Source organism: Sander lucioperca, chromosome 8 (assembly GCF_008315115.2).
Source record: "Sander lucioperca isolate FBNREF2018 chromosome 8, SLUC_FBN_1.2, whole genome shotgun sequence".
Classification (NCBI taxonomy): domain Eukaryota; kingdom Metazoa; phylum Chordata; class Actinopteri; order Perciformes; family Percidae; genus Sander; species Sander lucioperca.
This window is the reverse complement of record NC_050180.1, coordinates 8,509,160-8,531,883: the sequence shown is the minus strand read 5'-3', so window position 1 is coordinate 8,531,883 and position 22,724 is coordinate 8,509,160. Positions and strand designations below refer to the sequence as shown.

General features: G+C 40.1%; 1 protein-coding gene across 1 annotated transcript in view; it reads left to right on the top strand.

Annotated features, from left to right (window-relative positions):
* dnah7 (dynein, axonemal, heavy chain 7) overlaps positions 1-22,724 on the top strand; it is a 90,983-nt gene that overhangs the window by 27,781 nt on the left and 40,478 nt on the right. The window contains exons 22-33 of the mRNA XM_031291338.2: positions 902-1,042; positions 2,251-2,463; positions 2,543-2,652; positions 3,545-3,713; positions 4,204-4,306; positions 5,479-5,606; positions 5,931-6,143; positions 9,027-9,125; positions 9,481-9,729; positions 13,647-13,796; positions 20,483-20,665; positions 22,522-22,698. Coding sequence (XP_031147198.1) covers positions 902-1,042; positions 2,251-2,463; positions 2,543-2,652; positions 3,545-3,713; positions 4,204-4,306; positions 5,479-5,606; positions 5,931-6,143; positions 9,027-9,125; positions 9,481-9,729; positions 13,647-13,796; positions 20,483-20,665; positions 22,522-22,698 — 1,935 coding nt within the window. The remainder of the gene's footprint in view (positions 1-901; positions 1,043-2,250; positions 2,464-2,542; positions 2,653-3,544; positions 3,714-4,203; positions 4,307-5,478; positions 5,607-5,930; positions 6,144-9,026; positions 9,126-9,480; positions 9,730-13,646; positions 13,797-20,482; positions 20,666-22,521; positions 22,699-22,724) is intronic.

Sequence of the window (22,724 nt, the reverse complement as noted above, 5' to 3'; positions counted from 1 at the left end):
GATTATTTGCTTACAAAGTATACATAAACAAATGAATGCATTTTTTTTTTAATTGTTTCATTTAAATGAGATTTTAAATACCCTTTAGTCAATGTTTGGCACCAAACTTGAGATACTGCACATCCAAGGCTTCTCTGTGTATGCTTTTTTAAAATATCTTCCATTAAACAGATACTACAGTGTTAAGGCCAGACACAACACAAACATTGTGTTTTTTTATTTATTTTATAATAGCTCTTCTTTCAGAAAAGTAGAGAAAAAAAAAGCACTTTTAATCCTTATTTGCATGTGTAGATTTCTCCTAAGGGTATAGGAAATGCATAAGTATATAATACAAGGTATACGATGCTGAGGATTTGATTAGATATTGTGTCTGTAGATAGTAGGAAATTAAATAGTATGGAATTTCACGATACATATTACTTTAAAGGCCATTTTCTCATAATGAGAACTTTCCAGTGTTATTTCGATCTCTATTCTGAAGGTTTTCACAGAGGTGTTTGTTCATATATCAGTCATAGTATGATTTATACAACATGTTATTCCTAAAAACATGGAGTTAAGATGAAAACAGATATCTAAAATTCCCTCTGTAAAAACCTTTTACTCTAATATGTCAACAAAATGAAATAAGGATTTTGACCCTGGCTTTATCCAATGGTCAGATTTCTGTGCTGGAAATTACACATTAGCGCATATTGAATTAGAAAATGCCCCATTTGTTTTCAAATTTAAACATACAACTTTAGAAAACTTGTAATACAAAAAATAACCGTCCTAATCTCAGTACTTGTAATCAACTGGGGAAGTTTCATGGTGATATCTATTATTTAAAAATGTTAATCTATTCACATGTAGTGCTGTGTGTTAAAGCCTCTGTCCCTCTTGTGTTCCACTGTAGGTAATCGGGGAGGCAATCCAGGCGTACCCCAATGAGCTGAGGATCAACTGGGTGCGTGCTTGGCCAGGCCAGACCGTGCTCTGCGTCTCACAGGTCTACTGGACAAAGGATATTCATGAAGCCATTAGTTCAGGACAGAAGGTGATCAACTGTTTATTGTATTTCTTTAACATGCATTAGATGTTTTGAATAACAGTTTACATATGTAGTGTTGAGGTAAGGTCCTTCTCAAACGTATAAGCCACTTTATATTGCTGCCTGGGATCTTTTCTCACCTCCAGCTGTTCCCAGTTTGTGCCTCTCATGTACAGTCTTCATTACATTTGAGTCCCAGAGCTGAGCATCTGTTTTTTTTTGCAAAAGATACATCCCATTGAAATCTCTTTGAAAAACCCAGCAGGTCTTTTAACAAGACTTGCTGCTATTTTGAAGGTATTTCAAGAAAGCTCAAATTAACTATTTTCAAATTTAAACAAGTCATCAAAATCATGATTAAATATATTTTTTATTGTGGAACAGACTTAATATTTTTATTTCTATTTACAGACTTAACCCACATACTTACATACCTAATTACGTTAACAGGCAAGCACACCAGCATGTTTTCCTGAAACACATCATTTACAATATGCTCTGAAGTTTTATGATGTCTGTATCAAAGCTGTAACCATGGTAACAGCTCATATCTAAAATACATAATCTACAGTATGCTCTGAAGTTGCATGTGTGTGTCAAAGTTGTAACCATAGCAACATAGGCTGTGAAGTATGTCATGTCAGACATTTAAAAAGGTCCTCAAGATGAGGTCGACAAAGTCTGATTACTCGTGGATAAATTGTATTACAAACTCAGATTACCTTTCAATGAATGTGTTACTGACAGTAATGACGTAACTAGTAGCTCCAAGCTACCATCTAATTCAAACTGGTGCAGCTTTTTTCCACTAAGATGGATATGGTCTAACAGCTGGTCTGAATGAGAATTACAAGCTGTATTAAATCCGTCACATCAAATGAAGAACAACAACATCTCATAAGATGACACATAGCCAGCAGAGGTCTGTGGCATAATGCTGTTTTATGAAGTTGCACTGGAAAACCCCTGCGTATCACAGGTTATATTCTTCTTTTAATATCATCCTTCAAAGCACAAGATCATCCCCAGCCAGCAATGCACTTATAAAAGAAGAAAAAGTGTTGTTTTTTTCTCTTAGACATCTTGACAGTGATGGACTTAGTAGTTGTTGCGGCCGGGATCAAACTTGTGACCTTCAGTTTATAGATGGAGTCTTGATAGCATCCTCTCCAGAATGCTCTACCTTCTATTTAATCATGCCTCTCTCCCCTCAGGCCTTAGATGCCTACCTGGTGCAGAACAATAGACAGATTGACGACATTGTGGCACTTGTACGCGGCAAGCTATCCAAGCAGAATCGGGTGACCCTCGGAGCCCTTGTTGTGCTGGACGTCCACGCCAGGGATGTGCTCGCTACACTGGTGCAAAAGGGAATAAGTGATGAGAATGACTTTGAGTGGCTTAGCCAACTTCGCTACTACTGGGTGGTATGTAAAAGGGACGATTTTCAACTCATATTACATACTCAGTGATTGACTTCTAAACTTTGCATCACACCCTGTGCAGGAGAACCTACTCCAGACCAAGATGATCAATGCCGGCTTGCCTTATGGTTATGAATACCTGGGCAACACTCCACGACTGGTCATTACCCCACTCACTGACCGCTGCTACCGGTAAAGCTACTACACGAGCTCCCTCAACAGTTCACTGTCTGTCTTTTTCTTAGGCTTATGTTTGGGATGCTTGCAGCTAAAAGTCCTGCCTGTCTTATGACTCTACAAATCCCAAGTTGGAGATAGCTACATCTATCCCTACACTATTAATCAATCACCCACCTTGTTATTCTGTCTACAAGAACACTTTTCTTCCCGTTTTAGATGCTAAATTCCTTATTAGTGTCATTTTAAATAGACAGTATATTGTCGCTGAGCTACTGGGAGTTCTTCCTTACTGTGTTCCTGGAAATCATTTTCATCAAACCTGTTTGTGCATGATGCTCCCCAGCTAGCCACTAGGGCAGAGTACTGCTAGAACTTGTCTCCATTAGACAGGGGCTGACTTTATCTGCTTTGGCTGTGAATGGCAGTTTACTGATCATTGTATAGGGTTACAATAACAAGAATGACATTGTAATACTTTGGATTAATATGATATTAATTTAGATACAAATTTGAAGAGCAATACTACATTATGTATGTATGTAATACAATAAGTCAATCAAAACATTATTCTGAAGTCATTATTAATGATGTATTCTTGCAATGATTGAATCAATATATTACTCTGAAAGATTGTAAGACAATATGTATAAAAAGGAGGCATGAGAATAATAACAAGTAAGGCTCTCAGTCACTTCAACATTTTACTATATATATAAATGTTTTGTCAGCGAGCTGGAGTGGACCTATTTTGATGTGTATATACGTATATAAAAAACAAAAACTATATATATATATATATATATATATATACACATAATACTGTGAGGAATCACTTGATCGCATTAATCACTGACAGGCCATCATTTATTACGAGCTTTTCTCCTGTCTGTTACTCGTACTTCAGCACTTTGTTTGGTGCTCTCTCCCTCCATTTGGGAGGGGCCCCTGAGGGCCCAGCTGGTACAGGAAAAACCGAGACAACCAAAGACTTGGCCAAAGCTGTGGCCAAGCAGTGTGTGGTCTTCAACTGCTCTGACGGACTGGACTACATTGCCCTGGGCAAATTCTTCAAAGTGAGTACAGTTCTCTCACCATAAATCAAAATTACTAGCTACCCCGGTAATCCAAACTGTAACTCTCACACACAGTTGACAAGTGATACACACCAAGAAGCCTATTTCCTACACACTAGTGCAACTAGTTATACACAGAAGATATTCCTAGGTGCTGTTGCCCTCGTCTTTCAGATGGAAGTGTGCCAGAACAGATACTTCCACCTTGGAATATACCACTAGCATAACAATCATCACTTCAAAGAGTCAGATAATAGAAGGTGGCACAGGGTTAGATTTCCCTCCCTTTCTTATTTCCTCCTGTCCCAAAATGGCATACAAAGATTTAAACGCCAGTGTGCATTTTTGTTTACAACTGAAACTGCTTACACCCTACTGAAATTTCCTGCCACTTGCCATACTAAAATAGCTCTCACATACTCAGGCAAAACCTGCTCCTACATACTATTTAAATATGTTTTAATAAAGTGTGTGTGTCTGCGTGTGGCAGGGCCTTTTGTCCTGCGGAGCTTGGGCCTGCTTTGATGAGTTTAACCGCATTGACCTGGAGGTGCTGTCCGTGGTTGCTCAACAGATTCTCACCATACAGAGAGGTTTGTGCGTTTTTATTTCTTCTTTTCTTTTTTGACATTCTGGCTATCCCTTTGGTCTTTGTAGCAGCTGGCAGTATACCAGAAACCTACAAGTAAAAAAAAACAGGTTTTAGACTACAAAGAGCTGCAACATGGCGCTAAAGCAATTTTATAGGCTGACTAGCAGAACTTCAAGCACAGTTTTGTTCAACGGAGCAAGGCAGTGTGTCCTATGTGTGCTACGGCTGTCGAATGCCTTGTGTCATAAAATGCTAGAGCCAAAGGGGTATACAGATTTTTCTTATCCCCAAACTAAAGTTTGAAAATGCTATTTTAAAAGGTTTATTTTGCATAACTGCTGCTAAAACTATTTTTCACAGTGGGGTTTTAGCCCTGGAATTTTTCCTTATCTGAATTGTGGATAGAGGGTGTTGTATGTTGTGAAGACTCCTCAAGCAAATTAGTGATTTTGGGCTAATTAAAATCAAGATGACATGGCATAAGCTATAGGTTAACTTGTGACACATTTTAAAGCCTCTAAGCCTATAGTCATAAGTTTAGACAGCATAGCATCATGATATTTTCTGTGGCAATACTGTATCGATACACAGACGGCAAGTATCGACCGATTATTATGTGTTGGTCAGTTTGTATGCTTGACAATCCCATTTTGCAGCAACAAAATTGAAGTGAGATGAACAAACAGAGAAATGTATCTTTTTAGATAAAACAGACGTTGACAAAGTTTCCTTTTGGGGACATCATTTGAAATTGGGAAACATTTGTAGTTGGAAAAAAGGTAATAAATTGCAATATATCGCAGAATATTGCAATGTGTAAAATCACAATAATATTGTATCGTGACATAAGTATCGTGATGATATCGTATCGTCAGGCCTCTGGTGATTCCCACCCCTAGTATTTGTATGTGCATCAAGGTGCACAGGTCCATGACATGTCTCTGATGGGCACGTGGATTTGTCATCTACTGATAATGCATATTGATAATAATGGCTCCTCAGGATGTGCTCATTACAAAAAAGTCTCCAGAGCACACTGATCTATTCACAGCCTATTATAGTGCAAATGTTTTGACACTACTCTTCTCTTCAACTATTTTTATCCAACTCCAAAAAGGCACATAGGACATCTAAATACATACTGTATATATCTTACTGCATCTATCTGTCCAGGAATCTGTGCCCATGCTGAGATGCTGCTGTTTGAAGGGACAGAGCTAAAACTCAACCCCTCCTGTGCTGTGTTCATTACTATGAATCCTGGCTACGCTGGACGCTCTGAGCTACCAGACAATCTCAAGGTACCGTATCAGTTCTATGAGTTTCTCAGCCCTTCTTTCTCTTTTAAATATCCATACTGTGAGTTCTGGAACACAAAGGTTTGAGGCATATTTATAGACATAATTGATGAGTATGTAGTACACTGCAAATCTGCATTCTGTGTTTCTCAACTAAAAGTAGTTCAAAATATAGGCCTGTTTTATGCCTGTAACCAAACATTTCTGATGTTTCTTTTTTACATCAGGCATGTGTAAAAATGCATAACTGTCTGGAACTACTTCAATTCAAAGTTTTTGAAAATGAAGGACTCGTTTCCTTTCAGCAAAAGTGTTTCTTTATACCAGGCTCTGTTCAGGACTGTGGCTATGATGGTACCGGACTACGCAATGATCGCAGAGATTGTGCTATACTCGTGCGGCTTTGTGACTGCACGGCCCCTGTCGGTGAAAATTGTGGCCACTTATCGCCTCTGTTCGGAGCAGCTGTCTATGCAGCATCACTACGACTATGGAATGAGGGCTGTCAAGTCTGTGCTTACTGCTGCTGGAAACCTCAAGGTATCTCAACATTCATTTTAATATCATACATGAAATCACTCACCTTTCGGCGAAATTCGCCGTTTTGAAACCAAAATAGGTGACCTACGTGAATCGTGTAGATTCGATGAGAAAAATGTTTAAGGGCTGTGGGGGGGGGGGGGGGTACCAGAGATTCAGTGAACTGCGAACAGGTGCGCGTGTCAGAAGGGAGTGCGAGTGCATGGAAATATTAGCGCGAAGGGCCTTGCATTACCAGTTTCTTTCTCTGGGAAGGTAGGGGAATACCATTACCTGATTGGTTTACAAGCAGTTCGCTTCGCTCGTGCTGACCAGAGCGTGCACACCAAGGGCTGCAGACCACCATCAGAAGCTGAAAGCACACCTGGCTTCGGCGATTTACCTGACTGAATTTGGTGAGTGATGGTTTCAATAATTTTAATATTTTCTGGTATATCTAAGTCACCCTGGAGCTCTGTTGACATAGGCTTAGCTAATGTTAGCTACAGCTTGATGAATTGAGTCATTGAACACAGCAGGAGAGAATGCAACGTTAGCCAGCTAAAGCTCCGGTGGAAAATTATTAGCTAACGCTACCGTTAACGTTAGCCTAACATTAGCTAGATATTTTTACTAAAGTTAGCTGCTAGCTTGTATAGCTAACGGTAAATCACAAAAAAGAAACACTGATTAATGTTAGTGCTTCTTTCTAAAATCTCTACAACTCGTTTTTCCAGGACGTGTGGACAGCCATGCAGCTCTTCAGAAGGGAGGATGTGAAGTTCGGGGAGGTGGACAGAACACTATGCAAGAACATCAACTCTGCAGCAGCCACATACAAATGCCAGCAGAAGATGAATCAGAAAGAAAAGCAGCAGCAGCAACAGCAGAGCAAGTATGGCTCCCAAGCATCTGGCAGTGCTCAGCAGGCCAAGAAACAGACTGCTGAAGAACAGAAAAGGGCGAGGCTGAGACATGTGGCAAAACAGCGAAAGTGGGCCATGGAGACACTGGTGGTCCAGACAAAGAAGAAAAAATGAGATCTGGTTCTGAGAATATTACGAACTGTAATGTAAATTGTTATCTTTGCCAATAAAATCTATTAAAATCTGAATTACATAACATTGTATTGGCTGTCAATCATGATGGAAGAGTAGACAAGTTAAGTACAGCACGTCTACCATCTCTTGTGGGGGTTATGCATTAAGCCATTTGTGGTGCCCTTACCACATTGTGCCTCATATACTGTAAATGTTAGCCCCATTGACAGGCTGTCATGAAATGGCTTGCATAATACTTAGTAAGGAAGCCATAATATTTTTGACTCATGGCTGAAGTTAAGTCTCTCCAGCTCTCCCCAGTGTTGGCAAAAAATGCATCTCAAAATGCATCAGATTGATGCTTTAAAATATGGAATATTTAAAATTTTCTTCAGGGGGAGCATGCCCCCGGACCCCCCTAGAGGGGTAAAATCCTTCTCACCTTTTTCACCCCTGACCCATTTTCATGCCTGTAATATGATGGGATGTTTTTGTTCATTCTTATTGTGACAGTTTTAGATTTAAAGTGCTCATATTATGCTAATTTGGGGGTTAATAATTGTATTTAGAGATTATATCAGAATAGGTTTACATGGTTTCATTTTCACCATATTTTTGATGTACTGCACATTGCTGCAGCTCCTCTTTTCACCCTGTGTGTTGAGCTCTCTGTTTTAGCTACTGAGTGAGGCATCTCACTTCTGTTCCATCTTTGTTGGGAGTTAATACATGTGCAGTAGCTAGGTAAGGACTAGCCAGTCAGAAGCAGAGTATGAGGGAGTGCCATGCTAGCAGCTAGGCGAGCATTATAACGTGTGTTACAAAGTGACCACGTTTGTCTCTGAAGTAAAGGCTGGACTACAATAGAGCTGTTTGGAGCAGTTTGTGAACAGTGTTTTCTGTTGGAGATGGTAAGTCCCTTTGGGGTGGACTTTGGGCTTTTTCACTTTGTAAACCTATAACGTGCACAAAAAAGATATATAACACAATAAGGGAAAGGGAAAAAGCCAAAAAGCACAATATGAGCAGTTTAATAAATGGTCATTTCTCCCCAGGAAAAAAAAACATTTTAATAAAGAAGAACAATCTTTAATAATTTAACTAAAAGACAAATGTAAAAAAGACTCCCTAACTGCGGTGCAACAATTTCTCTACTCTTGCTTAGTCTGTGTTGATGACAGTACTGCTCAGCAAGTTAAAAAAGGCAAACATTCACATAGCTGAGTGTAATATCTTGCCTCATCTTTATAATAGATTTGCACATTTTTAATGCAAAGGGAGGACATTTATTTTAATTAGGGTTTGGTTACATATAATTGGTCATTTTGTGATACTATTTGGATTGTGTGCAGTGCACAATTTAAATTTTCTTCATGCCACTCTATGCAGTAGTAATCTTTCAGACAAACATCACAAACCTCCTTATTTTCCAAACACAATATGACAAACCTTTTTGCAAAATGCAGTGATGTGTGAGAGAGGAAGAAAGACTTGTCAGTCTGACTTTCAAAGAGAAAGTTATCAACAGGCACCTGCATATTTTATACACACACGGCGGCTATGCCCCTACTCTGGTGACCTGATGCATACATATCATTTTTTTCAGACTCAGCAGGGACACTGAGCCTGTCGCCTTTTTAAAATATTTCTTTGGTAAAACTGAGTTTCCATTTAAACTCCTACTGCAACTGCTAACTGATTTAGCTTCTTAAATTAATTGGTTGTGATTGTCACGGGGCACAGACAGACTTTACAGTGACACTCTTTATAAACATCCAGAATTAAACTGCTTCTCATTTCATGTATGTTCATTCTTTTTTACTCCTGTTTTCTCTTCTTCTTTTCTCCTCTGTTTGCACCGTAGCTCACTTTTCCAGAAGAGAATGAAGACACCCTGCTGCTGAGATCCATTATTGATGTCAATCTGCCCAAGTTCCTGGACCATGATCTGAAGCTATTTGAGGTGCGATAGAGTGGAGCTCTTCCTGTCTTGATTAATGGAGCGATACACATCAAGTGATGTCAGCCAATGTTAATTCCAGTGGGTTTATTTGGAGCCATGATGCACAGGGACAATTTAAGCCTGTTTGAGTCAGAACAGGTCACTGGAGTATGTGTGTGTGCGTGAGTGAATGGTTGTGTCTAAAAATGTGTGTGTCCATCAACTGTCCTCACCCCACGCTTCTTAACGTATAAGTGTGTGTGCATGTGGGTACGCATGTGTGTTTCCATTGTATGTTGTTGTAAAACAGTATGTGTGTTCCTTCATTCCATTCTAAGATTCCTCCCTCACTAACTACATTGCCTTTCAATTTCAGGGTATCACCTCCGACCTCTTCCCGGGGGTCAAGCTTCCAAAACGAGACTACAGCGTCCTGCTGGAGGCCGTCGAGGAAAACTGCCAACTCATGAACCTGCAACTCACCGATTTCTTTGCTGAGAAAATCCTGCAGATCTTTGAGATGATGATAGTGAGGCATGGTTTCATGCTGGTGGGTGAGCCGTTTGGAGGCAAGACCAGCGCCTACCGTGTGCTGGCAGCAGCCCTTCATGATGTCTTTGAAAAGGTATGATGTCCTGTTTAGCTCTCAGGTGGATGCTGTGCTCTTCATCTGTTGACAGTAAGAATTCAGAAAAAAAAAGCTGGAAGGACAACATTTTTTAGTCTGGGGGGAGGGTCACCCAACTGTTGTATTCATGAAAACAGCTACATTTCAAAGTGGCTTGTTTGGTGCATACTTTTCTTTTTTTGTGATCAATTTTTTTATAGAAAAATGTACAAAATATAGGGCTGGGCGATATGACCTAAAAATAAAATCCCCGATTTTTTCCAAAAAAATCCGATTTAAGATTTAAATCGATTTTTTTCTCCCCCTACTTAAAATCAATCTGCAGATGACAAAGAAATTGTTCAAAACAAGTTTTAACTTTATTTTGTTTTGACTCACACACACGCACACACATGGGGCATGTATACCATTATGATTATTCATGCCAATTTTGTGGAAATATAAATTGGTTTGAGTGTTTTCCCTTTTTATGGATGGGGGGGTGCTATATATTCAACAAACAAACGGATGCGTGAGATAAAGCTGTTTTCACACATACAGGTAATTCACTTCTCGTTCCTCGCTAAAAGTTCAAATCATTTTAACGTTATTGCGCAACCTTGCCCCTATTTCCACCTGTTGCTGAGTAACGTACATTAACATCCCATGGTCTCTTGAATGTAGCATACCTGTAGCAAGCGCCTTCGTAGTAACTAGCGGTAGAAACAAACGTCGAAGAGGAGCTCCGTGCTACAGAGCGGCGATTGCTAGTTGTTTAAGCCGCTACAGACCTCCGTCACAGCTCGGTCGTATCAGCGGCATTTAGTAGATGTGTTTAGCCGCAAAAGAGTTCCTCAACACCGCCTCTGGTGCCCCGCATGGTGGTCCTTTAGGTCAGCGGTAGCTGGTGGTTCAGTTATCCGAGAATAGGTGACTCTCAGCCGGGGACAGAGCACCGCGAGCTGCCGGTCATTTCGGCGGAGATTACGGATAAGTAAGTAATGAAACTACTAGTTAAGAAAAGAATTAATATTAGTCCCTGTCGCTGCCATGTTGTTTGTGTATCTCTATGGCAAACGCGCGGGGCGAGGGCTGAGCCCGTTCGGAGCTATGGGAGCCCAGAGGGGAGCGTTGGCGGATGTTAAGGAGAAAATCGATTTTCATTTTAACAAATCGACGTTAACTACACATTCGAGTTAATCGATAAAATCGATTTTTCGCCCAGCCCTAACAAAATATATATAATCACATCATGTACACAGTGTATTCCTTTCTTTTCCTACCCAGCAATGTAACAGAAAAAAAGTCCTTTGTACAACCTTAGGAAAGCAACAGTATTATAACTCCTATAACACCCCACACCCCCCCACCCCAAGGCGACTCCCTATAATCCCCCCCACCCAGGATCTCTCCCCCAATAAAAATATAACAGAAAGATCAAGGTCGGCCATGCTGCACCCTTTCTTTAACTGACTTGTATGCTGCCTCCCATGCCTGCAGAGTTTGGTGCATACTTTTCCATGTAGATCTCAGTCTCGGCCCCCCATTGCTAGCAGATGGGACTGACCCAACAAAGATCGCAACATGACAGCAACACGAGTTTGGAGTTGCTTTCTTTAAGAATGCAACCCTATAGCTAACTGCGCCACCTGTTGCCAAAGTATCTTCACTGACATGAAGATGGAATATAATGAAGCTGACTAGCTTCATAGAAAGGTTTCATGTTGCCTCGAGCTGGAGCAGCCACGGAAAATACTGAGGATCCACGTGTGCCAGACTGCCAGTAGGCTACATTCATTTAAAATTAAACATTGCAGTTGTTGCTAAGTGGAGCGTGTGAGCGCTGATCGCGGTTACGTGTCAGTTAAACTTCTCATCTCCAATCCTATCTGTATTTGTGAGAAGTGGCGCTGTCCTGAGTTGAAAGATAGCCTATGGCCGCTGTGCATTTTCTAAGGTTCTGAAATGCAAACATTTTTGACTACTTTTTTTTTTTAAAGGGCGTGCGCCCATGAGCACCCACGGAGGAAAACATAAATCGGAAGTGAATTTAGTAATGAAATAGCAGACAAACAATGTATAAAGTTTCCAGTTGTAGTTCCAATGAGACAACCTGTAGGGGGACCAAAGCGGGAAAAGTTCTCTAGTGTTTTAACTTTGAATTTCTGATTGGGCGGGCCAGCTGTCAATATGGGTTATTACCCAGTGTGCTTTGTTGAATGGTCTCAATGTTTTATTGTTTTATTTCACGTGAATACTAGTTTACTAGAGGAGTAACTTGAAGTAATGCAATAATGCAGGAAGTGTGCATTTAGTTTCCATGCTTATTGTGTTTCCACAACAATGTGAAATCTACTGAAATGGCCACCATAATAGTGGAGTGTGGTGTATAAGATGAGAAAGCAGAGGTTAAGTTGTGTATGTCATGGTTGTATAAAAAAAAAAGGGGCTATCTGTACATCTTTGCCAAGTGCAAACCAGTACAGAAAGCATCAGTATGTTGTTGGAGGGTCTTGCCTTTTTTCCCAATCATTTTGGAGGGTCATAGAGAAATGTATTGCTGGTGAAGGGAGGGTCAAGTCTTTTTTGACTAAAGGTCCCAAAACTCCTCCGGTAGCCCCTTAAATAAATAACGAACAGTCCCTAAGACATTTCTACAAACTGATGGTTTTTGTAAGAAGAATACATATCACATGTCAGTCGGTCTGACATTTATTTCATTTGTATAGAAGTACATAACATGGATTTTTTTGCTTATGATGTAGTCACTGTCGGCGATACTGTATAAACAGAAAAATATTTAGGTCAATTTTTGGTAAAATAAATAAATGGGTTGACCTTAGGAGTCCTTAGGTTTGAATCCGACCTGCGGCCCTTTTGCTGTGTGTCCTCCCCTCACTCTCTCCCCCTTTCATCTCTGTCTATCTAAAAAAAAAAAAAAAATCACAATATATACATTAATCAATGTTTTTTTCCCACCCCTACAGCTCACTATATTTCACGATTCCTTACGTGGCACTAAGTCTTGATCAATAGCTACGTTAAACCACTTTATCTTCTTGGTTGCATTTCCCGTAGTTGTCCTTGAGGTCCAACTTATTTAATATGTTCCTGTCAGGTATTCACCTGGTCAATTTGTCAGACATTTTGGGAAAAAGCATTATTTTCATGTGGTTAACCATGCATTCTTTAATTGTATTGTATTACAATTTTGATGAGGTTTCCAGAGTCTTTGGGACTTGAACTTGCCCCATCAGTAGAAAACAACAACAAAAAAAAATCATATAAACTTCCATGTCAGGTAAAATATGTTACACTCAGTATCCAAGGCTTATCTGAGCTACATGTTTTTTCCCGAGTAAACACATCCATCCAATTTGTCAGAGCTGTAGTCTTTGTTTAGTAGTTATCGATCTCACAGAGAGGAGCAGAACTAGCTTGTTGTATTTACATGGCTGAGAGGGCTGAGAGGCATCCCACCAAGGAGACAGATGAAGGCCTGCTGATGGAACGCCTGGGAATGCCACATTTATCATCGTCATCCTCGCTGCTGCCCGTCCACTGATCATGTCCAACTCCCCTCCCCTTCTCTCTTCTCTCGTTTTTGTTCTTTTTTTTCAGCAGCTTGCTTTTCTCATTGTTTTTAACTCAAAGCGACACATTGTTTGAAAAGTCGTTGGTTGCCGTTTTCGCTTATCTTCCTCAGTTAGCAGAAGTCCTGTCACACAGACGATAATCTTCTAAGCAATTCATGAGTCTTGGTGTGGACAAGTTAATGAATTCAGTGGCTCTTCATGCTTGCCTTTGCTGCGTCTTTACCTGTGAAGTAAAGAATTCTTCTGTGTATTTATATACTGTATATGTATGTGTGTATTGAGTTGACATCTCTTTGTATAATCTGTATGTCTGTTGTGTGCTTGTGGTTGTCACACCAGGGGTTGATGGAGGAGAACCAGGTGCAGATCACAGTTATCAATCCCAAATCCATCACCATGGGCCAGCTGTATGGCCAGTTTGACCCCATCTCTCACGAGTGGTCGGATGGCATCCTTGCCGTCAGCTACAGAGCCTTTGCTTCCTCTCAGGTAAGATGGCTGCTTGTACAGCAGACGTACCACAGTTTAAACAGCTTTTAGGTTGAGACACAAGCAAACAAACACACAGTATTGTGTGTAAAGGAGCATGTCACTGAATCAACACGCTCCTTTACACCCTCATACAGACGACCATGTTCACAACTGGGAGCTGCGCAGGGTTAGTCGCACACCACCTGTTCCGCTTTTGGATACAGGGCACTTGAAATCCAGCACAATGTGGTCCAATTTTCAGATTCATGTAATATTTCATGCTGCACAAACCCGTTTTTGCAGCATGGAATATTATATTTAGCAGAGGATGTAACACCTCCCATTGGCTCCCATAGCTTTCCATGTGCCTAATACTGTATATGTTTACAAACAATAGCTTAAAATGTTGACCTTGACCAAAACCATCACTTTATACCCAAATCCTGTTGAGACTGTGGTAAAGTCATTTAATCTGCTCCAAATGAAGGGAAATCATTTCTTCTTATTCAGGAATCCAAAAACAGAGACCAAACAATGCAAAAGACCCAGTGTCCTATTTCAAATGTATTTATTTTTTAGGCTTCACTGTGTCAAATTACACTGAAGAGTATACTACAACTACAGTATATGAGTAAGCAGAATCTACAGTCGACTCAAAAGCTGAAAACCTTCTGATGTTTACTCAGTTATGATGGAAGGTGGGGATTGCACAATATTTATCCTGGCGGAGATGCCACACCTAGTGAATGAGGACATGGCCGAGTAGAATAGCTAGGAAGGTGCCTACTATTGGTATCCTCACAGAGTGATTTCATTTCTCAAGCTCATTGATTGAGTCTGTGCCTGGGAAACTACAGGCTGCCACAAATACACACAGAGCTCCTCTGAGATACAATATTTTGGTGCACAACACAACCAAATACCATATGTAGTCACTATCAAGTAAAAAATAAACAGAAACAGACAGGACAATGGCTTCATATCTGATAATGGAGCCTAAAATGAGTTTGATTAAGGCTTTTGTAAACATATTTTTCATCCAAATTTAAGATGAAATGAGATGTCAGACAGACATTTATTACGTTCAAAACTGAAACTGTATTCCACCATAAATGGTTTCGGAACAGTCTTGACTGATGCACTTTTACACATCCGTCAAAAAACTCAAAAGAGACATACTATATCTTTATAAAAAAAAAAAAGTTTAGCTGTAGGAGAGATATAAACAATGTCTGCTTAAAATATACATTCAGGCTACCAAATGCTGTGTTATTGTTTCATAACTTCTTCCTACAGGTTAAATCCTTAAAGCATGTTGCACTTTTGGCATATTCGGATGTGGCCATAGGTGCAATCTACATGTATAAAGTACTAGAGACCCAGACTTGAGTAAAAGTACAAGTGCTCTATCAAAAAAGTGACTTGAGTAGAAGTTGAAGTGCTCTTTAAGCACCACACTTAAGTGGAAGTACTAAAATATTAAACATTTTTGGTACTTAAGTATTGCAAGTAGTTTATTTTAAAATTTACTACTCAAGTACTGAAAGTAAAAGTACAAGTATTGTGTTATGTAGTTATTAAAGAAAGCAGTCAAAAGTTTTAATATCATATTGTTTATATTATTTCAAATGTTTAGCCTAAAGGACACTCACAATTCCTTTGGCTGTTGCAGCAGTACAAAGACAGGAATGTACAAGAGTACCTTAAAACAGCTAGTTAACGTTAACGTAAGCAGTGGCGGTTCTAGACAAATTTTACTAGGGGGGCCAAGGAGGGGCCTGTGTTTAACCAGAGGGGCACATTAAAAATGGCAACAAATGATATTTAAAGATTATAAACTTTGCCTTTGGCTGTTACTGTAGCCCTATTTACTATTTCATTATTTCATCCATGCGTGGCGCAGTGGATCCGTGCGCACTGTCACCTGCCGTGGCCTCACTAACCTCTCCTCCTCTGAGTCGGGTCTCCCTCGCGCATTGGACTCAGTTTCACTGAGCGTACTAACACTTAGAAAATAAATGGCATTACAGAGTTCAAACCGCTTATTGTGCGTAATTTGGACTGACACTGAGATGCATGTTGTTCTGTAACTGGTGTGGCGCTGCCACTATTCTCTTGATTTCCACTTCGACATTTTTTTGAGTGAAAGAGACATTACATTTAGCACATATCATCACAGGTAACAAGCTAACCATTGCAAAGTGTTGTGCTAATGCTGGGAACAGGCACATTGTATCTTTATATATAATATATATTTATATATAGTATCCATATGATGTGACAGCTACAGGACATGCTTTGAATTCATAAGATTTAACAATACAAGTGTTAGGGACAGATCAGATGGCCAGAGACTTGAGACTTGACTTGGACTTGACTCGGACTCATGGCAAAAGACTTGAGACTTGACTTGAACCTGCCCCTCAAAGACTTGAGACTTGACTTGGACTCGAGCTCAAAGACTTGAGACTTGACTTGGACTTGCAAAAAATGACTTGTGAACATCTCTGCCTGATAGTAAGAAATTACAGTAGTCCAGCCTGGAAGTAACGAATGCATGGACTAGTTTTTCAGCATCGTTTTGGGACAGGATGTGCCTAATTTTGGCAATGTTGATGGATGGATGGATGAAGATGAAAAAAGGCTTTTTATTTATTTTGAGTGAGTGCAGGTGCAAGAGAGGTAGGGCCATAAAAAATTAAGAAAAAGCTGTCAGAGTAAAGTGTTTTAACCTCGACAACCCAACTGCATTTTACCGCAAACTTGCGACTAGTTAACTTTCTAAACAGGCGCAATCGCTTGTTTGCTAAGAGTCAGGTCAGTGATTGTGAATGTGTGATTGTGTAAAGGTGTTCACGAGATAGATACCAACCTTTAGTGAACTTGTGAATTTCGCCAGCCGTCTTCTCTCCTTTATGGAGACAGACGCTGTGTGCATGGTGGGCTCGATGGTGTTTTAAGCCTCCAATGTCGCCTTACAGGCAGCTAACCCTCACCTTAACACTAACATAACTTCTTTGACATAACCATTGCCGCGCTGCCTGAAAGGCGACATTGGGGGCAAAAAACACCAAACACTGCACGGTGGGAGGAACTGTGTGTGTGTGTATGTGAGCGAGACACAAGTGACAGAGAAATGGAGGAGAGCAGGGAAAGGAAATGCAGAAGAACGTGTTTTAAATAGCGTTAAAAAAAAAAAAAAATGATAACGAAACGCAATGTGCGGCGGCCGGTGTCGGAAACACTGATGTCTCAAGCTGTACCACCTAGTGTCACACAGTCTCTCCCCTGAGCTAGCTGCAACAAGTGTGTAAAGTAAGATGCAAACAATAAGTACCCCAAATCTTCTCCAGACTCCATCTGTAACTTGTAAACAAAATAAGACAATCAGCTATAAAACAGAAAATACAGCATATCTGTTCTCTGCAAAGACAAACTAAAATACCTGATTAATGCAACTTTCTCACGACGTCTCCTGGCCATTTTTCACCGCTGAAAGCTGCTCCCTGCCTGGCTAAAGCTAATATAGTTAGCCTAAAGAAACAAGGCGTCTGTCCCAACTAATGTTATGGTTCGGAGCCGCGACGCTGGAAAAGTACCACTAATCTACAATAGCAGTCTTATCCACCACTCTCTCGCCTGTACTACTGGAACTGACTGGTTCTCTAACTCTTGTGGGTCGCCACCACTCGCCATACTCGTCCTTAGTGCTGCTATCTCTGACTCACTAAAACTGCATACATAGGCAGAGATCGGCTACATAGGCAGTGCGCCAAACAGCTTCAGAGCTAAGGCGGGGCTACAGATTAGTTGTCCCTAAAGAACCCGCGTATCTAACCGTAGTTCCGCATTACATTAGTTCCACATTACATTAATTAATTTGCACGCAAGTTTTATTTATTTTTATACCGTATATTCTCCGTGTAAATTCATGAACCGAACCATGACGCCCGTACCGTTTCGGTTCAATACGAATACATGTACCGTTCCACCCCTAGTAAACATAGGGCACAACTACAACATTTATTTACTTAAGCAGCGCAACTACAACATTTATTTACTTATGCATGTATATCTGCATGTATTTCAAAATGTAGGCCAGGTATTTACTTAAAAAAAAAGAAACAGAGTCATATTGACACAAAAAATAATTTACAGCAGAAAGCACCATTTTAAGGACACACAGTAGGCCTACAATGACATTGTAATTGCACTGCTTTGCAAATAGTAAGAACCTTCTTCATCACAAACCTGATGGTGCAGTACTTGATCCACATAGATCCACTTGCTGCCCCTCTGGCTGTTCTGTGCTCTCTGTCCCTGTATGTTTTCTTCCTCCTCACCCTCTTCTTCATGCTCCTCACCCTCTTCTTCATCCTCCTCACTCTCTGGAATTCTCTGTGACAACTCTCTGTGTCAGAGCCCCACTTTTATCACATGCCCTCTCTCCAACCTCCACCGACTCCTCTGGCTCTCCCTCTTCCTGCTCCTCAACTCTCTCAATACCTTGATTTGTTTCTCTCACTGCTGTTTTTCTCACTTTTTTGTTTACTGGGGCAAAAAAGGACGCTATGTCCCTTACTCGTTCGTTTCATAAAAAACGTAGGGGCATGCATTACATTTCGTTGCCTAACCATCCCTCCCTACTTAACACGGGCAGATAGCCTGTTGATTACTTTACTCAAATGTATTTGTTATCGCAATGCAACAGCCAAGACAGATGAAGTTACGTGACATCACAACATTGTGTAGACCTAGCAAGGATGAGTTTGCTTAGATATGATTACGTTTCTAAACATATCGAGACCAGACATTTACAAACTTGATTTCGTTATCAGTGTGAGGAACAAAAGTAACACGGTTATGTGCAAGAACAACAAGTCACTTATGAGATGAAATCGTTTTGCTTACCTTTGACTCTTGCAACAGGAGAAATCGTAGCTCCTCTCTCCAAGAGTAGTTGCTAAGCTCTCATTCACCGAGCAGCACCACATGTGACAGGCAGCTGTAATTTACCCGTGTAGAACGTTGCGTCGCATTAGTTACCGCTTTTGGCGCTCGCGTGTTTGGAATGATTCATAACATTTTTATAATTGTAACGAGTAACGATGCAGCACACAAATTTATCAGAGTAATAGTATTAAACTCATCGAAAATCTGTACTGAATTAAAAGTGGAAGTAGGAGAAAAAAATAATACTCCAGTAGAGTACAGATACAGCCTTTTAGTACTTAAGTACAGTAGTGAAGTAGTTCTACTTCGTTACTATACATCTCTGGCAATATACTCATATGTTTTATGTTATATGGAGCTGTGAAACGAGAAGATCAGACTTAGTTGCATTATCATCTCCTCAGTCTCAGTTTAGGAGTTTCGGATGGATCATTGTACAATAGGCATGACATTCCAATTAACTTCAAGCTGGTAGAGAGAGAGACTGCGGTGACAGGTAAACAAAAGAAACATTCTGCTGTCTTGTTAAATTTAGATCTTTAATAACGCTCTTTCATTCATGTACACACACTAGACACACATGGGCAGACGTTTTACAGTTGGCAGTGCATTGAGGCATGCCATAATGGAAAATCATTTGTTTGCCCTATTCACAAATTGTTTCCAAATGAACATGTCATTTAAAACATTGGCTCGGTATATAAAGTTGTCATTTTACAAATTGTTTTTTTTTTGTGTCAATGAATGTGTGAGTGTGAGGGTGGTTATGACAGGCGAGGCAGTATACTGATGAAAATAGAAAACGAGAACAAGGCTTTTTTAAATTCAGTTTGAAAAAAGTCATTTTCCTCTCTTGGTAAAAGTCTTTCTTTGTTTTGCTCTTTTTTTCTGCATCACATTTTACTAAACTAATTTGTGTGTGCTAATCTGGATTCAGCAGCAGTGTAGTGCATAAAAGTCTCTGCATACATAATACGATTTTTCCCCCCCAGTGCCAAGCTCTTTCTCTCTCCATCAGATCATTACATTACAGTATACTCACTTTCCTCACAAGCACCAGATGGCCCCAGCCCATGGCATCTTCCATTTGTTTATATTACAACAAATCAATTTAAAGCACAGCTCTTGCCAGCCCATTTAACTAGAGGATTGAAGCTTGTTGTCAACCTCCATTATGACAGTGTAGGTGTTAATTTCATTCATTTAGCAAACATTCTTTGCTTAGATTATAATGTAGGCCTACAGGAGTTCTTTAATGACCTTGAAAGTATGCACATGGATTTCCGTAAGTGGGGAATAAATTAATACAGACAGTGTATGCATATGATTGAAGGATACAGGCACTGTCTTTATAAACCAAGTGGTAGAACAGGAGCTCTTTTCCTGCACTTTTAAGCTCTTCTTCTAAACTCTAAAGCCCCATGAATACTTAAGAAATTCTGTACATTTTAGCACTGCAGGGGCAAAAAAATCTCCCCAGGGTTTAAAGGTTTATCCATCCATCCATCCATCCATCCATCCATTCATCCATTCATCCATTCATCCATCCATCCATCCATCCATCCATCCATCCATCCATCTGACTGTTTGTGTCTCCTTACATCCATACATCCCTCCTTCCATCTGTCAAAGGCCAGTAGTGTGGTCTATATTGTGATCGCTTGTGACCTTTCTTTTGACGTATACACATTTAATTGTGCTATAAATAAAAATGTTGAGGTGTAAGAAATCCTATTTCTGTCTTCTCTCAGAGCCCCGACAGAAAGTGGCTTATCTTTGACGGCCCAGTGGATGCTGTGTGGATCGAGAATATGAACACAGTACTCGATGACAACAAGAAGCTGTGTCTGATGAGCGGTGAGATCATTCAGATGTCACCACAAATGAGCCTCATCTTTGAGCCCATGGACCTGGAGGTGGCATCGCCAGCCACGGTGAGAAGCACCTTTACTTTGATTAAGGGTTTCATGACAGCAAATCCTGCTTTTCCATTTTGTTGCACTTTCCATTCTCTTGATATAGTTGAGAAAAGAAGGATCACTTACTGTTGTTATTTAGAAAGGTACAATTTGTGTACACAGATGGTAGTTTTATCACCGTAACATTGTGCAGCACTGGTTCTGACCATATTTTGGAATATATTCCATCACTCCCTCCACATCATCTCATCAACCTTCCAATTACACAAAAGCTTTTGCTCATGATGCCCTTCATGCCTGTCTTCATTACACACACGCTCTAGTATTCATCTCAGTGTCTGCTCTACCCAAACAGTGTAGAGTTTGTCAAAAAAAGAAACAAACTATTTGTGGGTTTTATCGATTACATCCTTGGCTCAGTATTTTCAGATCACATTTAGTCTTTGCTTAATCTTCATTAAAGTGTCAGATGGGTGTAATGAATGCTATTAAGCGCAGACAGTCACAAGGAAGTACTCTATTTGAAAGTCAGTTAGTTCACTTACTGCTTTTTTTTTGATTGACTGTAATTTAAAAATATCTTAATGCATTTAGCCATTCCAGGACTTCATATCCTGCCTTTTTTCCCGCTGTTTTATCTTCTTTCATACCCAATTGAGGCAATGTAACATGCAAATTGGCAATAGATTAATTTCATTTTGTTAAATTTCCCCAATTTTCTCTGATTTTGGAATGTCCAGTTACCTTTGCAGTACAGTTATTGTCACTGCTACCTCTGCTGTTGGCTTGGGTTAAGTGCAGACAGTCATGTGCTAAGCCTGTAGTGTCACCAGCTACTTCTTTTTACAAGCCAATGATGACATTCACCAGAAGGGCATAACACTTGGGGTGTACATGCTATCCAGCCCCCCAGTTGTGCAGGTATTTTTGCAGGCGTTTCAAAGGAAATAATAATACAATAATATTGTAATTGTACCTGTCCGTAGGGTTATTTGTTATGAGGCAGTAACAAAGGCTTGATTGCAATACATAGATGCCTTGAGAGAATACCTTTGCATCTCCCTGGCTCTACTTTTTTATTTTGCAGACTTGTATTTGTGATTCTCTATAGCCTGGCATCTGTTCCTTTCATCACGCTGAATGCAGAGGCATTGCCATTTTTGATCACAGTGAACTCCTCCGTACTTTGTGCAGGATCAATTTTGTACACTGTTGATCTCTCTTTCCCTTTTTTCTCTTCATTTTTCATCTGTTACTCTCTTTGTCTGTGAAAGTTATTTTTTTCCCTTCATGTTCTATCTTAAAACATTACTTTTCTTTTTTTCCTCTTATCATATCTGCACATCTCTTAGCTACAGCTCATACATTATGCCTTCACCCATTTCTGCTCATCTTTCTTCTTTGTTCTAACTTTATCTGCACTCTTTCCTGAAGCTATTCCTTGAGTGAGACTTGGAGCTATGGGATCTCATCAAAAGCTTCTCTTTAGGAAAAGGTTGTAATATAGTCATCAGGTATTCATTAGACATTTTATCACATATGCAGCACACACCCACTTACAGAATTTACCAGTATAAAGGATATGATGCAACTATTTGGATGAACTCCATAAATGTTACGATATTCAAACAAATTGGGACCACAACACCTACAATCCTAGATCCTAGAATGCTCACCTGCACTGCACTGCACTGCATGTCCACATCTAGTTTACAGTATTGCATTCTGGGTACTGGTCGGATTGTTTTGCTCATTAGTTAGGATATATACTGCATTAAGAATACTACTGTTATAAATTGATTGTTTTTATGATAAATACCACTGGTTTAGATGTGTGTTTTTAAATGTGATATACTGTATGTTTGTGGCAGGTGTCTCGCTGTGGTATGATCTACATGGAGCCTCATATGCTTGGCTGGCGGCCCCTTATGCTGTCCTGGCTCAATACCCTGCCCGCCACAGTCAATGCAGCGCACAAAGACCTCATCACTGCCCTTTTCGACCGCATACTGCCAGCCTGCCTACAGCTCATTCGAAAGGCCACCAAGGTGCTTAACCATCCTCAGGAAATAGT